Below are 20473 nucleotides of genomic sequence, written 5' to 3'. Positions count from 1 at the left end.
GAGAGGACAAGATACAGGGTAACACACAGATACTACTACTGAGAATGGAGAGAGAGGACAAGATACAGGGTAACACACAGATACTACTACTGAGAATGGAGAGAGAGGACAAGATACAGGGTAACACACAGATACTACTACTGAGAATGGAGAGAGAGGACAAGATACAGGGTAACACACAGATACTACTACTGAGAATGGAGAGAGAGGACAAGATACAGGGTAACACACAGATACTACTACTGAGAATGGAGAGAGAGGACAAGATACAGGGTAACACACAGATACTACTACTGAGAATGGAGAGAGAGGACAAGATACAGGGTAACACACAGATACTACTACTGAGAATGGAGAGAGAGGACAAGATACAGGGTAACACACAGATACTACTACTGAGAATGGAGAGAGAGGACAAGATACAGGGTAACACACAGATACTACTACTGAGAATGGAGAGAGAGGACAAGATACAGGGTAACACACAGATACTACTACTGAGAATGGAGAGAGAGGACAAGATACAGGGTAACACACAGATACTACTACTGAGAATGGAGAGAGAGGACAAGATACAGGGTAACACACAGATACTACTACTGAGAATGGAGAGAGAGGACAAGATACAGGGTAACACACAGATACTACTACTGAGAATGGAGAGAGAGGACAAGATACAGGGTAACACACAGATACTACTACTGAGAATGGAGAGAGAGGACAAGATACAGGGTAACACACAGATACTACTACTGAGAATGGAGAGAGAGGACAAGATACAGGGTAACACACAGATACTACTACTGAGAATGGAGAGAGAGGACAAGATACAGGGTAACACACAGATACTACTACTGAGAATGGAGAGAGAGGACAAGATACAGGGTAACACACAGATACTACTACTGAGAATGGAGAGAGAGGACAAGATACAGGGTAACACACAGATACTACTACTGAGAATGGAGAGAGAGGACAAGATACAGGGTAACACACAGATACTACTACTGAGAATGGAGAGAGAGGACAAGATACAGGGTAACACACAGATACTACTACTGAGAATGGAGAGAGAGGACAAGATACAGGGTAACACACAGATACTACTACTGAGAATGGAGAGAGAGGACAAGATACAGGGTAACACACAGATACTACTACTGAGAATGGAGAGAGAGGACAAGATACAGGGTAACACACAGATACTACTACTGAGAATGGAGAGAGAGGACAAGATACAGGGTAACACACAGATACTACTACTGAGAATGGAGAGAGAGGACAAGATACAGGGTAACACACAGATACTACTACTGAGAATGGAGAGAGAGGACAAGATACAGGGTAACACACAGATACTACTACTGAGAATGGAGAGAGAGGACAAGATACAGGGTAACACACAGATACTACTACTGAGAATGGAGAGAGAGGACAAGATACAGGGTAACACACAGATACTACTACTGAGAATGGAGAGAGAGGACAAGATACAGGGTAACACACAGATACTACTACTGAGAATGGAGAGAGAGGACAAGATACAGGGTAACACACAGATACTACTACTGAGAATGGAGAGAGAGGACAAGATACAGGGTAACACACAGATACTACTACTGAGAATGGAGAGAGAGGACAAGATACAGGGTAACACACAGATACTACTACTGAGAATGGAGAGAGAGGACAAGATACAGGGTAACACACAGATACTACTACTGAGAATGGAGAGAGAGGACAAGATACAGGGTAACACACAGATACTACTACTGAGAATGGAGAGAGAGGACAAGATACAGGGTAACACACAGATACTACTACTGAGAATGGAGAGAGAGGACAAGATACAGGGTAACACACAGATACTACTACTGAGAATGGAGAGAGAGGACAAGATACAGGGTAACACACAGATACTACTACTGAGAATGGAGAGAGAGGACAAGATACAGGGTAACACACAGATACTACTACTGAGAATGGAGAGAGAGGACAAGATACAGGGTAACACACAGATACTACTACTGAGAATGGAGAGAGAGGACAAGATACAGGGTAACACACAGATACTACTACTGAGAATGGAGAGAGAGGACAAGATACAGGGTAACACACAGATACTACTACTGAGAATGGAGAGAGAGGACAAGATACAGGGTAACACACAGATACTACTACTGAGAATGGAGAGAGAGGACAAGATACAGGGTAACACACAGATACTACTACTGAGAATGGAGAGAGAGGACAAGATACAGGGTAACACACAGATACTACTACTGAGAATGGAGAGAGAGGACAAGATACAGGGTAACACACAGATACTACTACTGAGAATGGAGAGAGAGGACAAGATACAGGGTAACACACAGATACTACTACTGAGAATGGAGAGAGAGGACAAGATACAGGGTAACACACAGATACTACTACTGAGAATGGAGAGAGAGGACAAGATACAGGGTAACACACAGATACTACTACTGAGAATGGAGAGAGAGGACAAGATACAGGGTAACACACAGATACTACTACTGAGAATGGAGAGAGAGGACAAGATACAGGGTAACACACAGATACTACTACTGAGAATGGAGAGAGAGGACAAGATACAGGGTAACACACAGATACTACTACTGAGAATGGAGAGAGAGGACAAGATACAGGGTAACACACAGATACTACTACTGAGAATGGAGAGAGAGGACAAGATACAGGGTAACACACAGATACTACTACTGAGAATGGAGAGAGAGGACAAGATACAGGGTAACACACAGATACTACTACTGAGAATGGAGAGAGAGGACAAGATACAGGGTAACACACAGATACTACTACTGAGAATGGAGAGAGAGGACAAGATACAGGGTAACACACAGATACTACTACTGAGAATGGAGAGAGAGGACAAGATACAGGGTAACACACAGATACTACTACTGAGAATGGAGAGAGAGGACAAGATACAGGGTAACACACAGATACTACTACTGAGAATGGAGAGAGAGGACAAGATACAGGGTAACACACAGATACTACTACTGAGAATGGAGAGAGAGGACAAGATACAGGGTAACACACAGATACTACTACTGAGAATGGAGAGAGAGGACAAGATACAGGGTAACACACAGATACTACTACTGAGAATGGAGAGAGAGGACAAGATACAGGGTAACACACAGATACTACTACTGAGAATGGAGAGAGAGGACAAGATACAGGGTAACACACAGATACTACTACTGAGAATGGAGAGAGAGGACAAGATACAGGGTAACACACAGATACTACTACTGAGAATGGAGAGAGAGGACAAGATACAGGGTAACACACAGATACTACTACTGAGAATGGAGAGAGAGGACAAGATACAGGGTAACACACAGATACTACTACTGAGAATGGAGAGAGAGGACAAGATACAGGGTAACACACAGATACTACTACTGAGAATGGAGAGAGAGGACAAGATACAGGGTAACACACAGATACTACTACTGAGAATGGAGAGAGAGGACAAGATACAGGGTAACACACAGATACTACTACTGAGAATGGAGAGAGAGGACAAGATACAGGGTAACACACAGATACTACTACTGAGAATGGAGAGAGAGGACAAGATACAGGGTAACACACAGATACTACTACTGAGAATGGAGAGAGAGGACAAGATACAGGGTAACACACAGATACTACTACTGAGAATGGAGAGAGAGGACAAGATACAGGGTAACACACAGATACTACTACTGAGAATGGAGAGAGAGGACAAGATACAGGGTAACACACAGATACTACTACTGAGAATGGAGAGAGAGGACAAGATACAGGGTAACACACAGATACTACTACTGAGAATGGAGAGAGAGGACAAGATACAGGGTAACACACAGATACTACTACTGAGAATGGAGAGAGAGGACAAGATACAGGGTAACACACAGATACTACTACTGAGAATGGAGAGAGAGGACAAGATACAGGGTAACACACAGATACTACTACTGAGAATGGAGAGAGAGGACAAGATACAGGGTAACACACAGATACTACTACTGAGAATGGAGAGAGAGGACAAGATACAGGGTAACACACAGATACTACTACTGAGAATGGAGAGAGAGGACAAGATACAGGGTAACACACAGATACTACTACTGAGAATGGAGAGAGAGGACAAGATACAGGGTAACACACAGATACTACTACTGAGAATGGAGAGAGAGGACAAGATACAGGGTAACACACAGATACTACTACTGAGAATGGAGAGAGAGGACAAGATACAGGGTAACACACAGATACTACTACTGAGAATGGAGAGAGAGGACAAGATACAGGGTAACACACAGATACTACTACTGAGAATGGAGAGAGAGGACAAGATACAGGGTAACACACAGATACTACTACTGAGAATGGAGAGAGAGGACAAGATACAGGGTAACACACAGATACTACTACTGAGAATGGAGAGAGAGGACAAGATACAGGGTAACACACAGATACTACTACTGAGAATGGAGAGAGAGGACAAGATACAGGGTAACACACAGATACTACTACTGAGAATGGAGAGAGAGGACAAGATACAGGGTAACACACAGATACTACTACTGAGAATGGAGAGAGAGGACAAGATACAGGGTAACACACAGATACTACTACTGAGAATGGAGAGAGAGGACAAGATACAGGGTAACACACAGATACTACTACTGAGAATGGAGAGAGAGGACAAGATACAGGGTAACACACAGATACTACTACTGAGAATGGAGAGAGAGGACAAGATACAGGGTAACACACAGATACTACTACTGAGAATGGAGAGAGAGGACAAGATACAGGGTAACACACAGATACTACTACTGAGAATGGAGAGAGAGGACAAGATACAGGGTAACACACAGATACTACTACTGAGAATGGAGAGAGAGGACAAGATACAGGGTAACACACAGATACTACTACTGAGAATGGAGAGAGAGGACAAGATACAGGGTAACACACAGATACTACTACTGAGAATGGAGAGAGAGGACAAGATACAGGGTAACACACAGATACTACTACTGAGAATGGAGAGAGAGGACAAGATACAGGGTAACACACAGATACTACTACTGAGAATGGAGAGAGAGGACAAGATACAGGGTAACACACAGATACTACTACTGAGAATGGAGAGAGAGGACAAGATACAGGGTAACACACAGATACTACTACTGAGAATGGAGAGAGAGGACAAGATACAGGGTAACACACAGATACTACTACTGAGAATGGAGAGAGAGGACAAGATACAGGGTAACACACAGATACTACTACTGAGAATGGAGAGAGAGGACAAGATACAGGGTAACACACAGATACTACTACTGAGAATGGAGAGAGAGGACAAGATACAGGGTAACACACAGATACTACTACTGAGAATGGAGAGAGAGGACAAGATACAGGGTAACACACAGATACTACTACTGAGAATGGAGAGAGAGGACAAGATACAGGGTAACACACAGATACTACTACTGAGAATGGAGAGAGAGGACAAGATACAGGGTAACACACAGATACTACTACTGAGAATGGAGAGAGAGGACAAGATACAGGGTAACACACAGATACTACTACTGAGAATGGAGAGAGAGGACAAGATACAGGGTAACACACAGATACTACTACTGAGAATGGAGAGAGAGGACAAGATACAGGGTAACACACAGATACTACTACTGAGAATGGAGAGAGAGGACAAGATACAGGGTAACACACAGATACTACTACTGAGAATGGAGAGAGAGGACAAGATACAGGGTAACACACAGATACTACTACTGAGAATGGAGAGAGAGGACAAGATACAGGGTAACACACAGATACTACTACTGAGAATGGAGAGAGAGGACAAGATACAGGGTAACACACAGATACTACTACTGAGAATGGAGAGAGAGGACAAGATACAGGGTAACACACAGATACTACTACTGAGAATGGAGAGAGAGGACAAGATACAGGGTAACACACAGATACTACTACTGAGAATGGAGAGAGAGGACAAGATACAGGGTAACACACAGATACTACTACTGAGAATGGAGAGAGAGGACAAGATACAGGGTAACACACAGATACTACTACTGAGAATGGAGAGAGAGGACAAGATACAGGGTAACACACAGATACTACTACTGAGAATGGAGAGAGAGGACAAGATACAGGGTAACACACAGATACTACTACTGAGAATGGAGAGAGAGGACAAGATACAGGGTAACACACAGATACTACTACTGAGAATGGAGAGAGAGGACAAGATACAGGGTAACACACAGATACTACTACTGAGAATGGAGAGAGAGGACAAGATACAGGGTAACACACAGATACTACTACTGAGAATGGAGAGAGAGGACAAGATACAGGGTAACACACAGATACTACTACTGAGAATGGAGAGAGAGGACAAGATACAGGGTAACACACAGATACTACTACTGAGAATGGAGAGAGAGGACAAGATACAGGGTAACACACAGATACTACTACTGAGAATGGAGAGAGAGGACAAGATACAGGGTAACACACAGATACTACTACTGAGAATGGAGAGAGAGGACAAGATACAGGGTAACACACAGATACTACTACTGAGAATGGAGAGAGAGGACAAGATACAGGGTAACACACAGATACTACTACTGAGAATGGAGAGAGAGGACAAGATACAGGGTAACACACAGATACTACTACTGAGAATGGAGAGAGAGGACAAGATACAGGGTAACACACAGATACTACTACTGAGAATGGAGAGAGAGGACAAGATACAGGGTAACACACAGATACTACTACTGAGAATGGAGAGAGAGGACAAGATACAGGGTAACACACAGATACTACTACTGAGAATGGAGAGAGAGGACAAGATACAGGGTAACACACAGATACTACTACTGAGAATGGAGAGAGAGGACAAGATACAGGGTAACACACAGATACTACTACTGAGAATGGAGAGAGAGGACAAGATACAGGGTAACACACAGATACTACTACTGAGAATGGAGAGAGAGGACAAGATACAGGGTAACACACAGATACTACTACTGAGAATGGAGAGAGAGGACAAGATACAGGGTAACACACAGATACTACTACTGAGAATGGAGAGAGAGGACAAGATACAGGGTAACACACAGATACTACTACTGAGAATGGAGAGAGAGGACAAGATACAGGGTAACACACAGATACTACTACTGAGAATGGAGAGAGAGGACAAGATACAGGGTAACACACAGATACTACTACTGAGAATGGAGAGAGAGGACAAGATACAGGGTAACACACAGATACTACTACTGAGAATGGAGAGAGAGGACAAGATACAGGGTAACACACAGATACTACTACTGAGAATGGAGAGAGAGGACAAGATACAGGGTAACACACAGATACTACTACTGAGAATGGAGAGAGAGGACAAGATACAGGGTAACACACAGATACTACTACTGAGAATGGAGAGAGAGGACAAGATACAGGGTAACACACAGATACTACTACTGAGAATGGAGAGAGAGGACAAGATACAGGGTAACACACAGATACTACTACTGAGAATGGAGAGAGAGGACAAGATACAGGGTAACACACAGATACTACTACTGAGAATGGAGAGAGAGACAAGATACAGGGTAACACACAGATACTACTACTGAGAATGGAGAGAGAGGACAAGATACAGGGTAACACACAGATACTACTACTGAGAATGGAGAGAGAGGACAAGATACAGGGTAACACACAGATACTACTACTGAGAATGGAGAGAGAGGACAAGATACAGGGTAACACACAGATACTACTACTGAGAATGGAGAGAGAGGACAAGATACAGGGTAACACACAGATACTACTACTGAGAATGGAGAGAGAGGACAAGATACAGGGTAACACACAGATACTACTACTGAGAATGGAGAGAGAGGACAAGATACAGGGTAACACACAGATACTACTACTGAGAATGGAGAGAGAGGACAAGATACAGGGTAACACACAGATACTACTACTGAGAATGGAGAGAGAGGACAAGATACAGGGTAACACACAGATACTACTACTGAGAATGGAGAGAGAGGACAAGATACAGGGTAACACACAGATACTACTACTGAGAATGGAGAGAGAGGACAAGATACAGGGTAACACACAGATACTACTACTGAGAATGGAGAGAGAGGACAAGATACAGGGTAACACACAGATACTACTACTGAGAATGGAGAGAGAGGACAAGATACAGGGTAACACACAGATACTACTACTGAGAATGGAGAGAGAGGACAAGATACAGGGTAACACACAGATACTACTACTGAGAATGGAGAGAGAGGACAAGATACAGGGTAACACACAGATACTACTACTGAGAATGGAGAGAGAGGACAAGATACAGGGTAACACACAGATACTACTACTGAGAATGGAGAGAGAGGACAAGATACAGGGTAACACACAGATACTACTACTGAGAATGGAGAGAGAACAAGATACAGGGTAACACACAGATACTACTACTGAGAATGGAGAGAGAGGACAAGATACAGGGTAACACACAGATACTACTACTGAGAATGGAGAGAGAGGACAAGATACAGGGTAACACACAGATACTACTACTGAGAATGGAGAGAGAGGACAAGATACAGGGTAACACACAGATACTACTACTGAGAATGGAGAGAGAGGACAAGATACAGGGTAACACACAGATACTACTACTGAGAATGGAGAGAGAGGACAAGATACAGGGTAACACACAGATACTACTACTGAGAATGGAGAGAGAGGACAAGATACAGGGTAACACACAGATACTACTACTGAGAATGGAGAGAGAGGACAAGATACAGGGTAACACACAGATACTACTACTGAGAATGGAGAGAGAGGACAAGATACAGGGTAACACACAGATACTACTACTGAGAATGGAGAGAGAGAGGACAAGATACAGGGTAACACACAGATACTACTACTGAGAATGGAGAGAGAGGACAAGATACAGGGTAACACACAGATACTACTACTGAGAATGGAGAGAGAGAACAAGATACAGGGTAACACACAGATACTACTACTGAGAATGGAGAGAGAGGACAAGATACAGGGTAACACACAGATACTACTACTGAGAATGGAGAGAGAGGACAAGATACAGGGTAACACACAGATACTACTACTGAGAATGGAGAGAGAGGACAAGATACAGGGTAACACACAGATACTACTACTGAGAATGGAGAGAGAGGACAAGATACAGGGTAACACACAGATACTACTACTGAGAATGGAGAGAGAGGACAAGATACAGGGTAACACACAGATACTACTACTGAGAATGGAGAGAGAGGACAAGATACAGGGTAACACACAGATACTACTACTGAGAATGGAGAGAGAGGACAAGATACAGGGTAACACACAGATACTACTACTGAGAATGGAGAGAGAGGACAAGATACAGGGTAACACACAGATACTACTACTGAGAATGGAGAGAGAGGACAAGATACAGGGTAACACACAGATACTACTACTGAGAATGGAGAGAGAGAGGACAAGATACAGGGTAACACACAGATACTACTACTGAGAATGGAGAGAGAGGACAAGATACAGGGTAACACACAGATACTACTACTGAGAATGGAGAGAGAGGACAAGATACAGGGTAACACACAGATACTACTACTGAGAATGGAGAGAGAGGACAAGATACAGGGTAACACACAGATACTACTACTGAGAATGGAGAGAGAGGACAAGATACAGGGTAACACACAGATACTACTACTGAGAATGGAGAGAGAGGACAAGATACAGGGTAACACACAGATACTACTACTGAGAATGGAGAGAGAGGACAAGATACAGGGTAACACACAGATACTACTACTGAGAATGGAGAGAGAGGACAAGATACAGGGTAACACACAGATACTACTACTGAGAATGGAGAGAGAGGACAAGATACAGGGTAACACACAGATACTACTACTGAGAATGGAGAGAGAGGACAAGATACAGGGTAACACACAGATACTACTACTGAGAATGGAGAGAGAGAGGACAAGATACAGGGTAACACACAGATACTACTACTGAGAATGGAGAGAGAGGACAAGATACAGGGTAACACACAGATACTACTACTGAGAATGGAGAGAGAGGACAAGATACAGGGTAACACACAGATACTACTACTGAGAATGGAGAGAGAGGACAAGATACAGGGTAACACACAGATACTACTACTGAGAATGGAGAGAGAGGACCACAAGATACAGGGTAACACACAGATACTACTACTGAGAATGGAGAGAGAGAGGACAAGATACAGGGTAACACACAGATACTACTACTGAGAATGGAGAGAGGACAAGATACAGGGTAACACACAGATACTACTACTGAGAATGGAGAGAGAGAACCACAAGATACAGGGTAACACACAGATACTACTACTGAGAATGGAGAGAGAGGACAAGATACAGGGTAACACACAGATACTACTACTGAGAATGGAGAGAGAGGACAAGATACAGGGTAACACACAGATACTACTACTGAGAATGGAGAGAGGACAAGATACAGGGTAACACACAGATACTACTACTGAGAATGGAGAGAGAGGACAAGATACAGGGTAACACACAGATACTACTACTGAGAATGGAGAGAGAGAACCACAAGATACAGGGTAACAGATACTACTACTGAGAATGGAGAGAGAGGACAAGATACAGGGTAACAGATACTACTACTGAGAATGGAGAGAGAGAACCACAAGATACAGGGTAACACACAGATACTACTACTGAGAATGGAGAGAGAGGACAAGATACAGGGTAACACACAGATACTACTACTGAGAATGGAGAGAGAGAACCACAAGATACAGGGTAACACACAGATACTACTACTGAGAATGGAGAGAGAGGACAAGATACAGGGTAACACACAGATACTACTACTGAGAATGGAGAGAGAGAACCACAAGATACAGGGTAACACACAGATACTACTACTGAGAATGGAGAGAGAGGACAAGATACAGGGTAACACACAGATACTACTACTGAGAATGGAGAGAGAGGACAAGATACAGGGTAACACACAGATACTACTACTGAGAATGGAGAGAGGACAAGATACAGGGTAACACACAGATACTACTACTGAGAATGGAGAGAGAGGACAAGATACAGGGTAACACACAGATACTACTACTGAGAATGGAGAGAGAGAACCACAAGATACAGGGTAACAGATACTACTACTGAGAATGGAGAGAGAGGACAAGATACAGGGTAACAGATACTACTACTGAGAATGGAGAGAGAGAACCACAAGATACAGGGTAACACACAGATACTACTACTGAGAATGGAGAGAGAGGACAAGATACAGGGTAACACACAGATACTACTACTGAGAATGGAGAGAGAGAGGACAAGATACAGGGTAACACACAGATACTACTACTGAGAATGGAGAGAGGACAAGATACAGGGTAACAGATACTACTACTGAGAATGGAGAGAGAGACAAGATACAGGGTAACACACAGATACTACTACTGAGAATGGAGAGAGAGAGGACAAGATACAGGGTAACACACAGATACTACTACTGAGAATGGAGAGAGAGAGGACAAGATACAGGGTAACACACAGATACTACTACTGAGAATGGAGAGAGAGGACAAGATACAGGGTAACACACAGATACTACTACTGAGAATGGAGAGAGAGGACAAGATACAGGGTAACACACAGATACTACTACTGAGAATGGAGAGAGAGGACAAGATACAGGGTAACACACAGATACTATTACTGAGCAGCAGCTGGTTGAGGTTATTTGAGGATATAGACGGAGCGTCATGACCCCAGTCAACCCTGCTCATCACACACACACCTCGGTGAAACTGGCGTGTCTCGGGCAACCGTAAAGTGATCGTTAAATGTTCTCTAGGTATTCAACAACACGTTTGTTTAATGACATACCTAGAAGGCAGATGTTGTCATCGGGTGTGTGCGGTCTTACCTGGCGAAGGTACAGTTCAGCTGAGGTTGTGCCGTGTGTTGCCAGGGGTAACGCCCGACCTCATGGCGGTTAACGCTTTGGGCCAGTAACCGAGACGTCGCTACGTTGAATCTCTGAGCCGACAAGGTGGGAAAAAATCTGTCGATGTTCCCTTGAGCAAGACACTAAACCCCTAATGGATCCAGGGTCACGGTTAATAGTGGCTGACCCCCCCCTCTCTCTGACCCTGGCAGAGACCCCCCCCCCCTCTCTCTGACCCTGGCAGAGACCCCCCCCCCTCTCTCTCCGACCCTGGCAGAGACACCCCCCCCCCTCTCTCTCAGACCCTGGCCGTGACCCCCCCCCTCTCTCTGACCCTGGCCGTGACCCCCCCCCCCCTCTCTCCGACCCTGGCAGAGACCCCCCCCCTCTCTCTCTGACCCTGGCCGTGACCCCCCCTCTCTCTGACCCTGGCCATGACACCCCCCCTCCCCCCCCTCTCTCAGACCCTGGCCGTGACCCCCCCCCCCCTCTCTCAGACCCTGGCCGTGACCTCCCCCCCCCTCTCTCTGACCCTGGCTGTGACCTCTCTCAGACCCTGGCCGTGACCCCACCCCTCTCTCTGACCCTGGCTGTGACCAGGGTCAGGGTCACACCCTGGCTGTGACCTCTCTCAGACCCTGACCGTGACCCCCCCCTCTCTCAGACCGTGACCCCCCCTCTCTCAGACCGTGACCCCCCCCTCTCCGAGGGTGTCTCAGGAGAAGTATTGTAATTAATATTAGTAATTATATTTAGGAAATCACACACAGCGTATGTTTTACTGTCCTGGTGTGGACCTAAAATTCATTTCCATTAAACATCGTTTTTCCCCTAACCATAGTTCTAACCCCTATGCCTAAAATTAGGCTTAGTCCTCGTGGGGACCTGGGAAATGTGGAGAAGGGAGACATTTTCCTTGTTTTACTGTCGTTGTGGGGACTTTTGAGGAGCTCCTGTACGAGGGGGGAGAGAGAGAGATAGGGAGGGAGGGGGGGAGAGGGAGAGAGAGGGAGAGAGAGGGAGGGAGAGAGCAATTCTTTTAAAACTTCTGTGAGTGTAATGTTTACTGTTAATTTTTATTGTTTATTTCACTTGCTTTGGCAATGTTAACATATGTTTCTCATGGGGAGAGAGTGTAGAGAAGGGAGGAGAGGAGAGGGGAGGGGACAGAAGCCGTGTTCAACTCTCATCACTGTTGATATCTGTGTGGAGAAGAGAGGGGAGGAGAGGGAAGCCATGTTCTCATCTCTGTTGATATCTGAGAGGAGAGGAGAGGAGAGCCATGTTCTCATCTCTGTTGATATCGGAGAGGAGAGGGAAGCCATGTTCTCATCTCTGTTGATATCGGAGAGGAGAGGAGAAGCCATGTTCTCATCTCTGTTGATATCTGAGAGGAGAGGAGAGGGAAGCCATGTTCTCATCTCTGTTGATATCGGAGAGGAGAGGAGAGCCATGTTCTCATCTCTGTTGATATCGGAGAGGAGAGGGAAGCCATGTTCTCATCTCTGTTGATATCTGAGAGGAGAGGAGAGGAGGGGAGGGGAGAGGAGAGGGAAGCCATGTTCTCATCTCTGTTGATATCGGAGAGGAGAGGAGAGCCATGTTCTCATCTCTGTTGATATCTGAGAGGAGAGGAGGGGAGAGGAGGGGAGAGGAGGGGAGAGGAGAGGAGGGGAGAGGAGGGGAGAGGAGAGGAGAGGAGAGGGAAGCCATGTTCTCATCTCTGTTGATATCGGAGAGGAGAGGAGAGGAGAGGAGAGGAGAGGAGAGGAGAGGAGAGGAGAGGAGAGGAGAGGAGAGGAGAGGAGAGGAGAGGAGAGGGAAGCCATGTTCTCATCTCTGTTGATATCGGTGCGGAGAGGTGAAGCAATATTCTCATCTCTGTTGATATCTGAGAGGAGAGGAGGGGAGAGGAGGGGAGAGGAGGGGAGAGGAGAGGAGGGGAGAGGAGAGGAGGGGAGAGGAGAGGAGAGGAGAGGGAAGCCATGTTCTCATCTCTGTTGATATCTGAGAGGAGAGGAGAGGAGAGGAGAGGAGAGGAGAGGAGAGGAGAGGAGAGGAGAGGGAAGCCATGTTCTCATCTCTGTTGATATCTGAGAGGAGAGGAGAGGAGAGGAGAGGAGAGGAGAGGAGAGGAGGGGAGAGGAGAGGAGAGGAGAGGGAAGCCATGTTCTCATCTCTGTTAATATCTGAGAGGAGAGGAGAGGAGAGGAGAGGAGAGGAGAGCCATGTTCTCATCTCTGTTTATCTGCGTAGCGTCGGAGAGTAAGCGTTTGCGTCTGGACTATGAAGAGATAACTCCTTGTCTGAAGGACGTCACGCTGGTCTGGGAGAGCATGCTGGGAACACAGGCCAGGTCGAAGGTCAAGTTCAACAGCGACACTGTCCACGCTGCTGTCGGACAAGGTAATTACACACACACACACACACACACACACACACACACACACACACACACACACACACACACACACACACACACACACACACACACACACACACACACACACAGACAGCAAGGCCACAGCAAGGCCACAGCAAGGCCACCAATATCAGGTGGTTTAACACACCTCTGTTACTGTAGTCTCTATATAACACACCTCTAATGTTACTGTAGTCTCTATATAACACACCTCTAATGTTACTGTAGTCTCTATATAACACACCTCTAATGTTACTGTAGTCTGTCTATATAACACACCTCTAATGTTACTGTAGTCTCTATATAACACACCTCTAATGTTACTGTAGTCTCTATATAACACACCTCTAATGTTACTGTAGTCTCTATATAACACACCTCTAATGTTACTGTAGTCTGTCTATAGAACACACCTCTAATGTTACTGTAGTCTGTCTATAGAACACACCTCTAATGTTACTGTATTCTCTATATAACACACCTCTAATGTTACTGTAGTCTCTATATAACACACCTCTAATGTTACTGTTGTCTCTATATAACACACCTCTAATGTTACTGTAGTCTCTATATAACACACCTCTAATGTTACTGTATTCTCTATATAACACACCTCTAATGTTACTGTAGTCTCTATATAACACACCTCTAATGTTACTGTAGTCTCTATATAACACACCTCTAATGTTACTGTAGTCTCTATATAACACACCTCTAATGTTACTGTATTCTCTATATAACACACCTCTAATGTTACTGTAGTCTGTCTCTATATAACACACCTCTAATGTTACTGTATTCTCTATATAACACACCTCTAATGTTACTGTAGTCTCTATATAACACACCTCTAATGTTACTGTAGTCTCTATATAACACACCTCTAATGTTACTGTAGTCTCTATATAACACACCTCTAATGTTACTGTAGTCTCTATATAACACACCTCTAATGTTACTGTAGTCTGTCTATAACACACCTCTAATGTTACTGTATTCTCTATATAACACACCTCTAATGTTACTGTAGTCTGTCTCTATATAACACACCTCTAATGTTACTGTATTCTCTATATAACACACCTCTAATGTTACTGTAGTCTGTCTCTATATAACACACCTCTAATGTTACTGTAGTCTCTATATAACACACCTCTAATGTTACTGTATTCTCTATATAACACACCTCTAATGTTACTGTATTCTCTATATAACACACCTCTAATGTTACTGTAGTCTGTCTATAACACACCTCTAATGTTACTGTATTCTCTATATAACACACCTCTAATGTTACTGTAGTCTGTCTCTATATAACACACCTCTAATGTTACTGTATTCTCTATATAACACACCTCTAATGTTACTGTAGTCTGTCTCTATATAACACACCTCTAATGTTAATGTAGTCTCTATATAACACACCTCTAATGTTACTGTATTCTCTATATAACACACCTCTAATGTTACTGTATTCTCTATATAACACACCTCTAATGTTACTGTAGTCTCTATATAACACACCTCTAATGTTACTGTAGTCTCTATAGAACACACCTCTAATGTTACTGTAGTCTCTATATAACACACCTCTAATGTTACTGTAGTCTCTATATAACACACCTCTAATGTTACTGTAGTCTCTATATTACACACCTCTAATGTTACTGTAGTCTCTATATAACACACCTCTAATGTTACTGTAGTCTCTATATAACACATCTCTAATGTTACTGTAGTCTCTATATAACACACCTCTAATGTTACTGTAGTCTCTATATAACACACCTCTAATGTTACTGTAGTCTCTATATAACACACCTCTAATGTTACTGTAGTCTCTATAGAACACACCTCTAATGTTACTGTAGTCTCTATATAACACACCTCTAATGTTACTGTAGTCTCTATATAACACACCTCTAATGTTACTGTAGTCTCTATATAACACACCTCTAATGTTACTGTAGTCTCTATATAACACACCTCTAATGTTACTGTAGTCTGTCTCTATATAACACACCTCTAATGTTACTGTATTCTCTATATAACACACCTCTAATGTTACTGTAGTCTGTCTCTATATAACACACCTCTAATGTTACTGTAGTCTCTATATAACACACCTCTAATGTTACTGTAGTCTCTATATAACACACCTCTAATGTTACTGTAGTCTCTATAGAACACACCTCTAATGTTACTGTAGTCTCTATATAACACACCTCTAATGTTACTGTATTCTCTATATAACACACCTCTAATGTTACTGTAGTCTCTATATAACACACCTCTAATGTTACTGTAGTCTCTATATAACACACCTCTAATGTTACTGTAGTCTCTATATAACACACCTCTAATGTTACTGTATTCTCTATATAACACACCTCTAATGTTACTGTAGTCTGTCTCTATATAACACACCTCTAATGTTACTGTAGTCTCTATAGAACACACCTCTAATGTTACTGTAGTCTCTATATAACACACCTCTAATGTTACTGTAGTCTCTATATAACACACCTCTAATGTTACTGTAGTCTGTCTATAACACACCTCTAATGTTACTGTATTCTCTATATAACACACCTCTAATGTTACTGTAGTCTGTCTATAACACACATCTAATGTTACTGTATTCTCTATATAACACACCTCTAATGTTACTGTAGTCTGTCTCTATATAACACACCTCTAATGTTACTGTAGTCTCTATATAACACACCTCTAATGTTACTGTAGTCTCTATATAACACACCTCTAATGTTACTGTAGTCTCTATATAACACACCTCTAATGTTACTGTAGTCTGTCTCTATATAACACACCTCTAATGTTACTGTAGTCTGTCTATATAACACACCTCTAATGTTACTGTAGTCTGTCTCTATATAACACACCTCTAATGTTACTGTATTCTCTATATAACACACCTCTAATGTTACTGTAGTCTGTCTCTATATAACACACCTCTAATGTTACTCTAGTCTCTATATAACACACCTCTAATGTTACTGTATTCTCTATATAACACACCTCTAATGTTACTGTAGTCTCTATATAACACACCTCTAATGTTACTGTAGTCTCTATATAACACACCTCTAATGTTACTGTAGTCTCTATATAGCAATCTCTAATGTTACTGTAGTCTCTATATAACACACCTCTAATGTTACTGTAGTCTCTATATAACACATCTCTAATGTTACTGTAGTCTCTATATAACACACCTCTAATGTTACTGTAGTCTCTATATAACACACCTCTAATGTTACTGTAGTCTCTATATAACACACCTCTAATGTTACTGTAGTCTCTATATAACACACCTCTAATGTTACTGTAGTCTCTATATAACACACCTCTAATGTTACTGTATTCTCTATATAACACACCTCTAATGTTACTGTAGTCTCTATATAACACACCTCATGTTACTGTAGTCTCTATATAAAACACCTCTAATGTTACTGTAGTCTCTATATAACACACCTCTAATGTTACTGTAGTCTCTATATAACACACCTCTAATGTTACTGTAGTCTCTATATAACACACCTCTAATGTTACTGTAGTCTCTATATAACACACCTCTAATGTTACTGTAGTCTCTATATAACACACCTCTAATGTTACTGTATTCTCTATATAACACACCTCTAATGTTACTGTAGTCTCTATATAACACACCTCTAATGTTACTGTAGTCTCTATATAACACACCTCTAATGTTACTGTAGTCTCTATATAACACACCTCTAATGTTACTGTAGTCTCTATATAACACACCTCTAATGTTACTGTAGTCTCTATATAACACACCTCTAATGTTACTGTAGTCTCTATATAACACACCTCTAATGTTACTGTAGTCTCTATATAACACACCTCTAATGTTACTGTAGTCTCTATATAACACACCTCTAATGTTACTGTAGTCTGTCTCTATATAACACACCTCTAATGTTACTGTAGTCTGTCTCTATATAACACACCTCTAATGTTACTGTAGTCTCTATATAACACACCTCTAATGTTACTGTAGTCTCTATATAACACACCTCTAATGTTTCTGTAGTCTGTCTCTATATAACACACCTCTAATGTTACTGTATTCTCTATATAACACACCTCTAATGTTACTGTAGTCTGTCTCTATAGAACACACCTCTAATGTTACTGTAGTCTCTATAGAACACACCTCTAATGTTACTGTAGTCTCTATATAACACACCTCTAATGTTACTGTAGTCTCTATATAACACACCTCTAATGTTACTGTAGTCTCTATATAACACACCTCTAATGTTACTGTAGTCTCTATATAACACACCTCTAATGTTACTGTAGTCTGTCTATATAACACACCTCTAATGTTACTGTAGTCTGTCTATATAACACACCTCTAATGTTACTGTAGTCTCTATATAACACACCTCTAATGTTACTGTAGTCTGTCTCTATATAACACACCTCTAATGTTACTGTATTCTCTATATAACACACCTCTAATGTTACTGTAGTCTGTCTCTATATAACACACCTCTAATGTTACTGTTGTCTCTATATAACACACCTCTAATGTTACTGTAGTCTCTATATAACACACCTCTAATGTTACTGTAGTCTCTATATAACACACCTCTAATGTTACTGTAGTCTCTATATAACACACCTCTAATGTTACTGTAGTCTCTATATAACACACCTCTAATGTTACTGTAGTCTCTATATAACACATCTCTAATGTTACTGTAGTCTCTATATAACACACCTCTAATGTTACTGTAGTCTCTATATAACACACCTCTAATGTTACTGTAGTCTGTCTATAACACACCTCTAATGTTACTGTAGTCTGTCTATAACACACCTCTAATGTTACTGTAGTCTCTATATAACACACCTCTAATGTTACTGTAGTCTCTATATAACACACCTAATGTTACTGTATTCTCTATATAACACACCTCTAATGTTACTGTATTCTCTATATAACACACCTCTAATGTTACTGTAGTCTCTACATAACACACCTCTAATGTTACTGTAGTCTCTATATAACACACCTCTAATGTTACTGTAGTCTCTATATAACACACCTCTAATGTTACTGTAGTCTCTATATAACACACCTCTAATGTTACTGTAGTCTGTCTATATAACACACCTCTAATGTTACTGTAGTCTGTCTATATAACACACCTCTAATGTTACTGTAGTCTCTATATAACACACCTCTAATGTTACTGTAGTCTCTATATAACACACCTCTAATGTTACTGTAGTCTCTATATAACACACCTCTAATGTTACTGTAGTCTCTATATAACACACCTCTAATGTTACTGTAGTCTCTATATAACACACCTCTAATGTTACTGTAGTCTCTATATAACACACCTCTAATGTTACTGTAGTCTCTATATAACACACCTCTAATGTTACTGTAGTCTCTATATAACACACCTCTAATGTTACTGTAGTCTCTATATAACACACCTCTAATGTTACTGTAGTCTCTATAGAACACACCTCTAATGTTACTGTAGTCTCTATAGAACACACCTCTAATGTTACTGTAGTCTCTATAGAACACACCTCTAATGTTACTGTAGTCTCTATAGAACACACCTCTAATGTTACTGTAGTCTCTATAGAACACACCTCTAATGTTACTGTAGTCTCTATAGAACACACCTCTAATGTTACTGTAGTCTCTATAGAACACACCTCTAATGTTACTGTAGTCTCTATAGAACACACCTCTAATGTTACTGTAGTCTCTATATAACACACCTCTAATGTTACTGTAGTCTCTATATAACACATCTCTAATGTTACTGTAGTCTGTCTCTATATAACACACCTCTAATGTTACTGTAT

General features: G+C 41.9%; 1 protein-coding gene across 4 annotated transcripts in view; it reads left to right on the top strand.

Annotated features, from left to right (window-relative positions):
- tbc1d1 (TBC1 (tre-2/USP6, BUB2, cdc16) domain family, member 1) overlaps nt 1-20473 on the top strand; it is a 132895-nt gene that overhangs the window by 78556 nt on the left and 33866 nt on the right. For 3 of the 4 annotated variants that reach the window (XM_055922051.1, XM_055922050.1, XM_055922052.1), the window contains one exon: nt 14416-14565. In XM_055922051.1, the coding sequence (XP_055778026.1) occupies nt 14416-14565 (150 nt within the window). Of the gene's footprint in view, nt 1-10271; nt 11450-14415; nt 14566-20473 lie in introns of those variants that run through there. The other variant, XM_055922054.1, reaches the window with a different exon arrangement.

The sequence above is a fragment of the Salvelinus fontinalis genome, chromosome 5, assembly GCF_029448725.1.
Source record: "Salvelinus fontinalis isolate EN_2023a chromosome 5, ASM2944872v1, whole genome shotgun sequence".
Lineage (NCBI taxonomy): Eukaryota > Metazoa > Chordata > Actinopteri > Salmoniformes > Salmonidae > Salvelinus > Salvelinus fontinalis.
The sequence above is the reverse complement of the archived record's forward strand: the minus strand, read 5'-3'. Positions and strand labels throughout refer to the sequence as shown.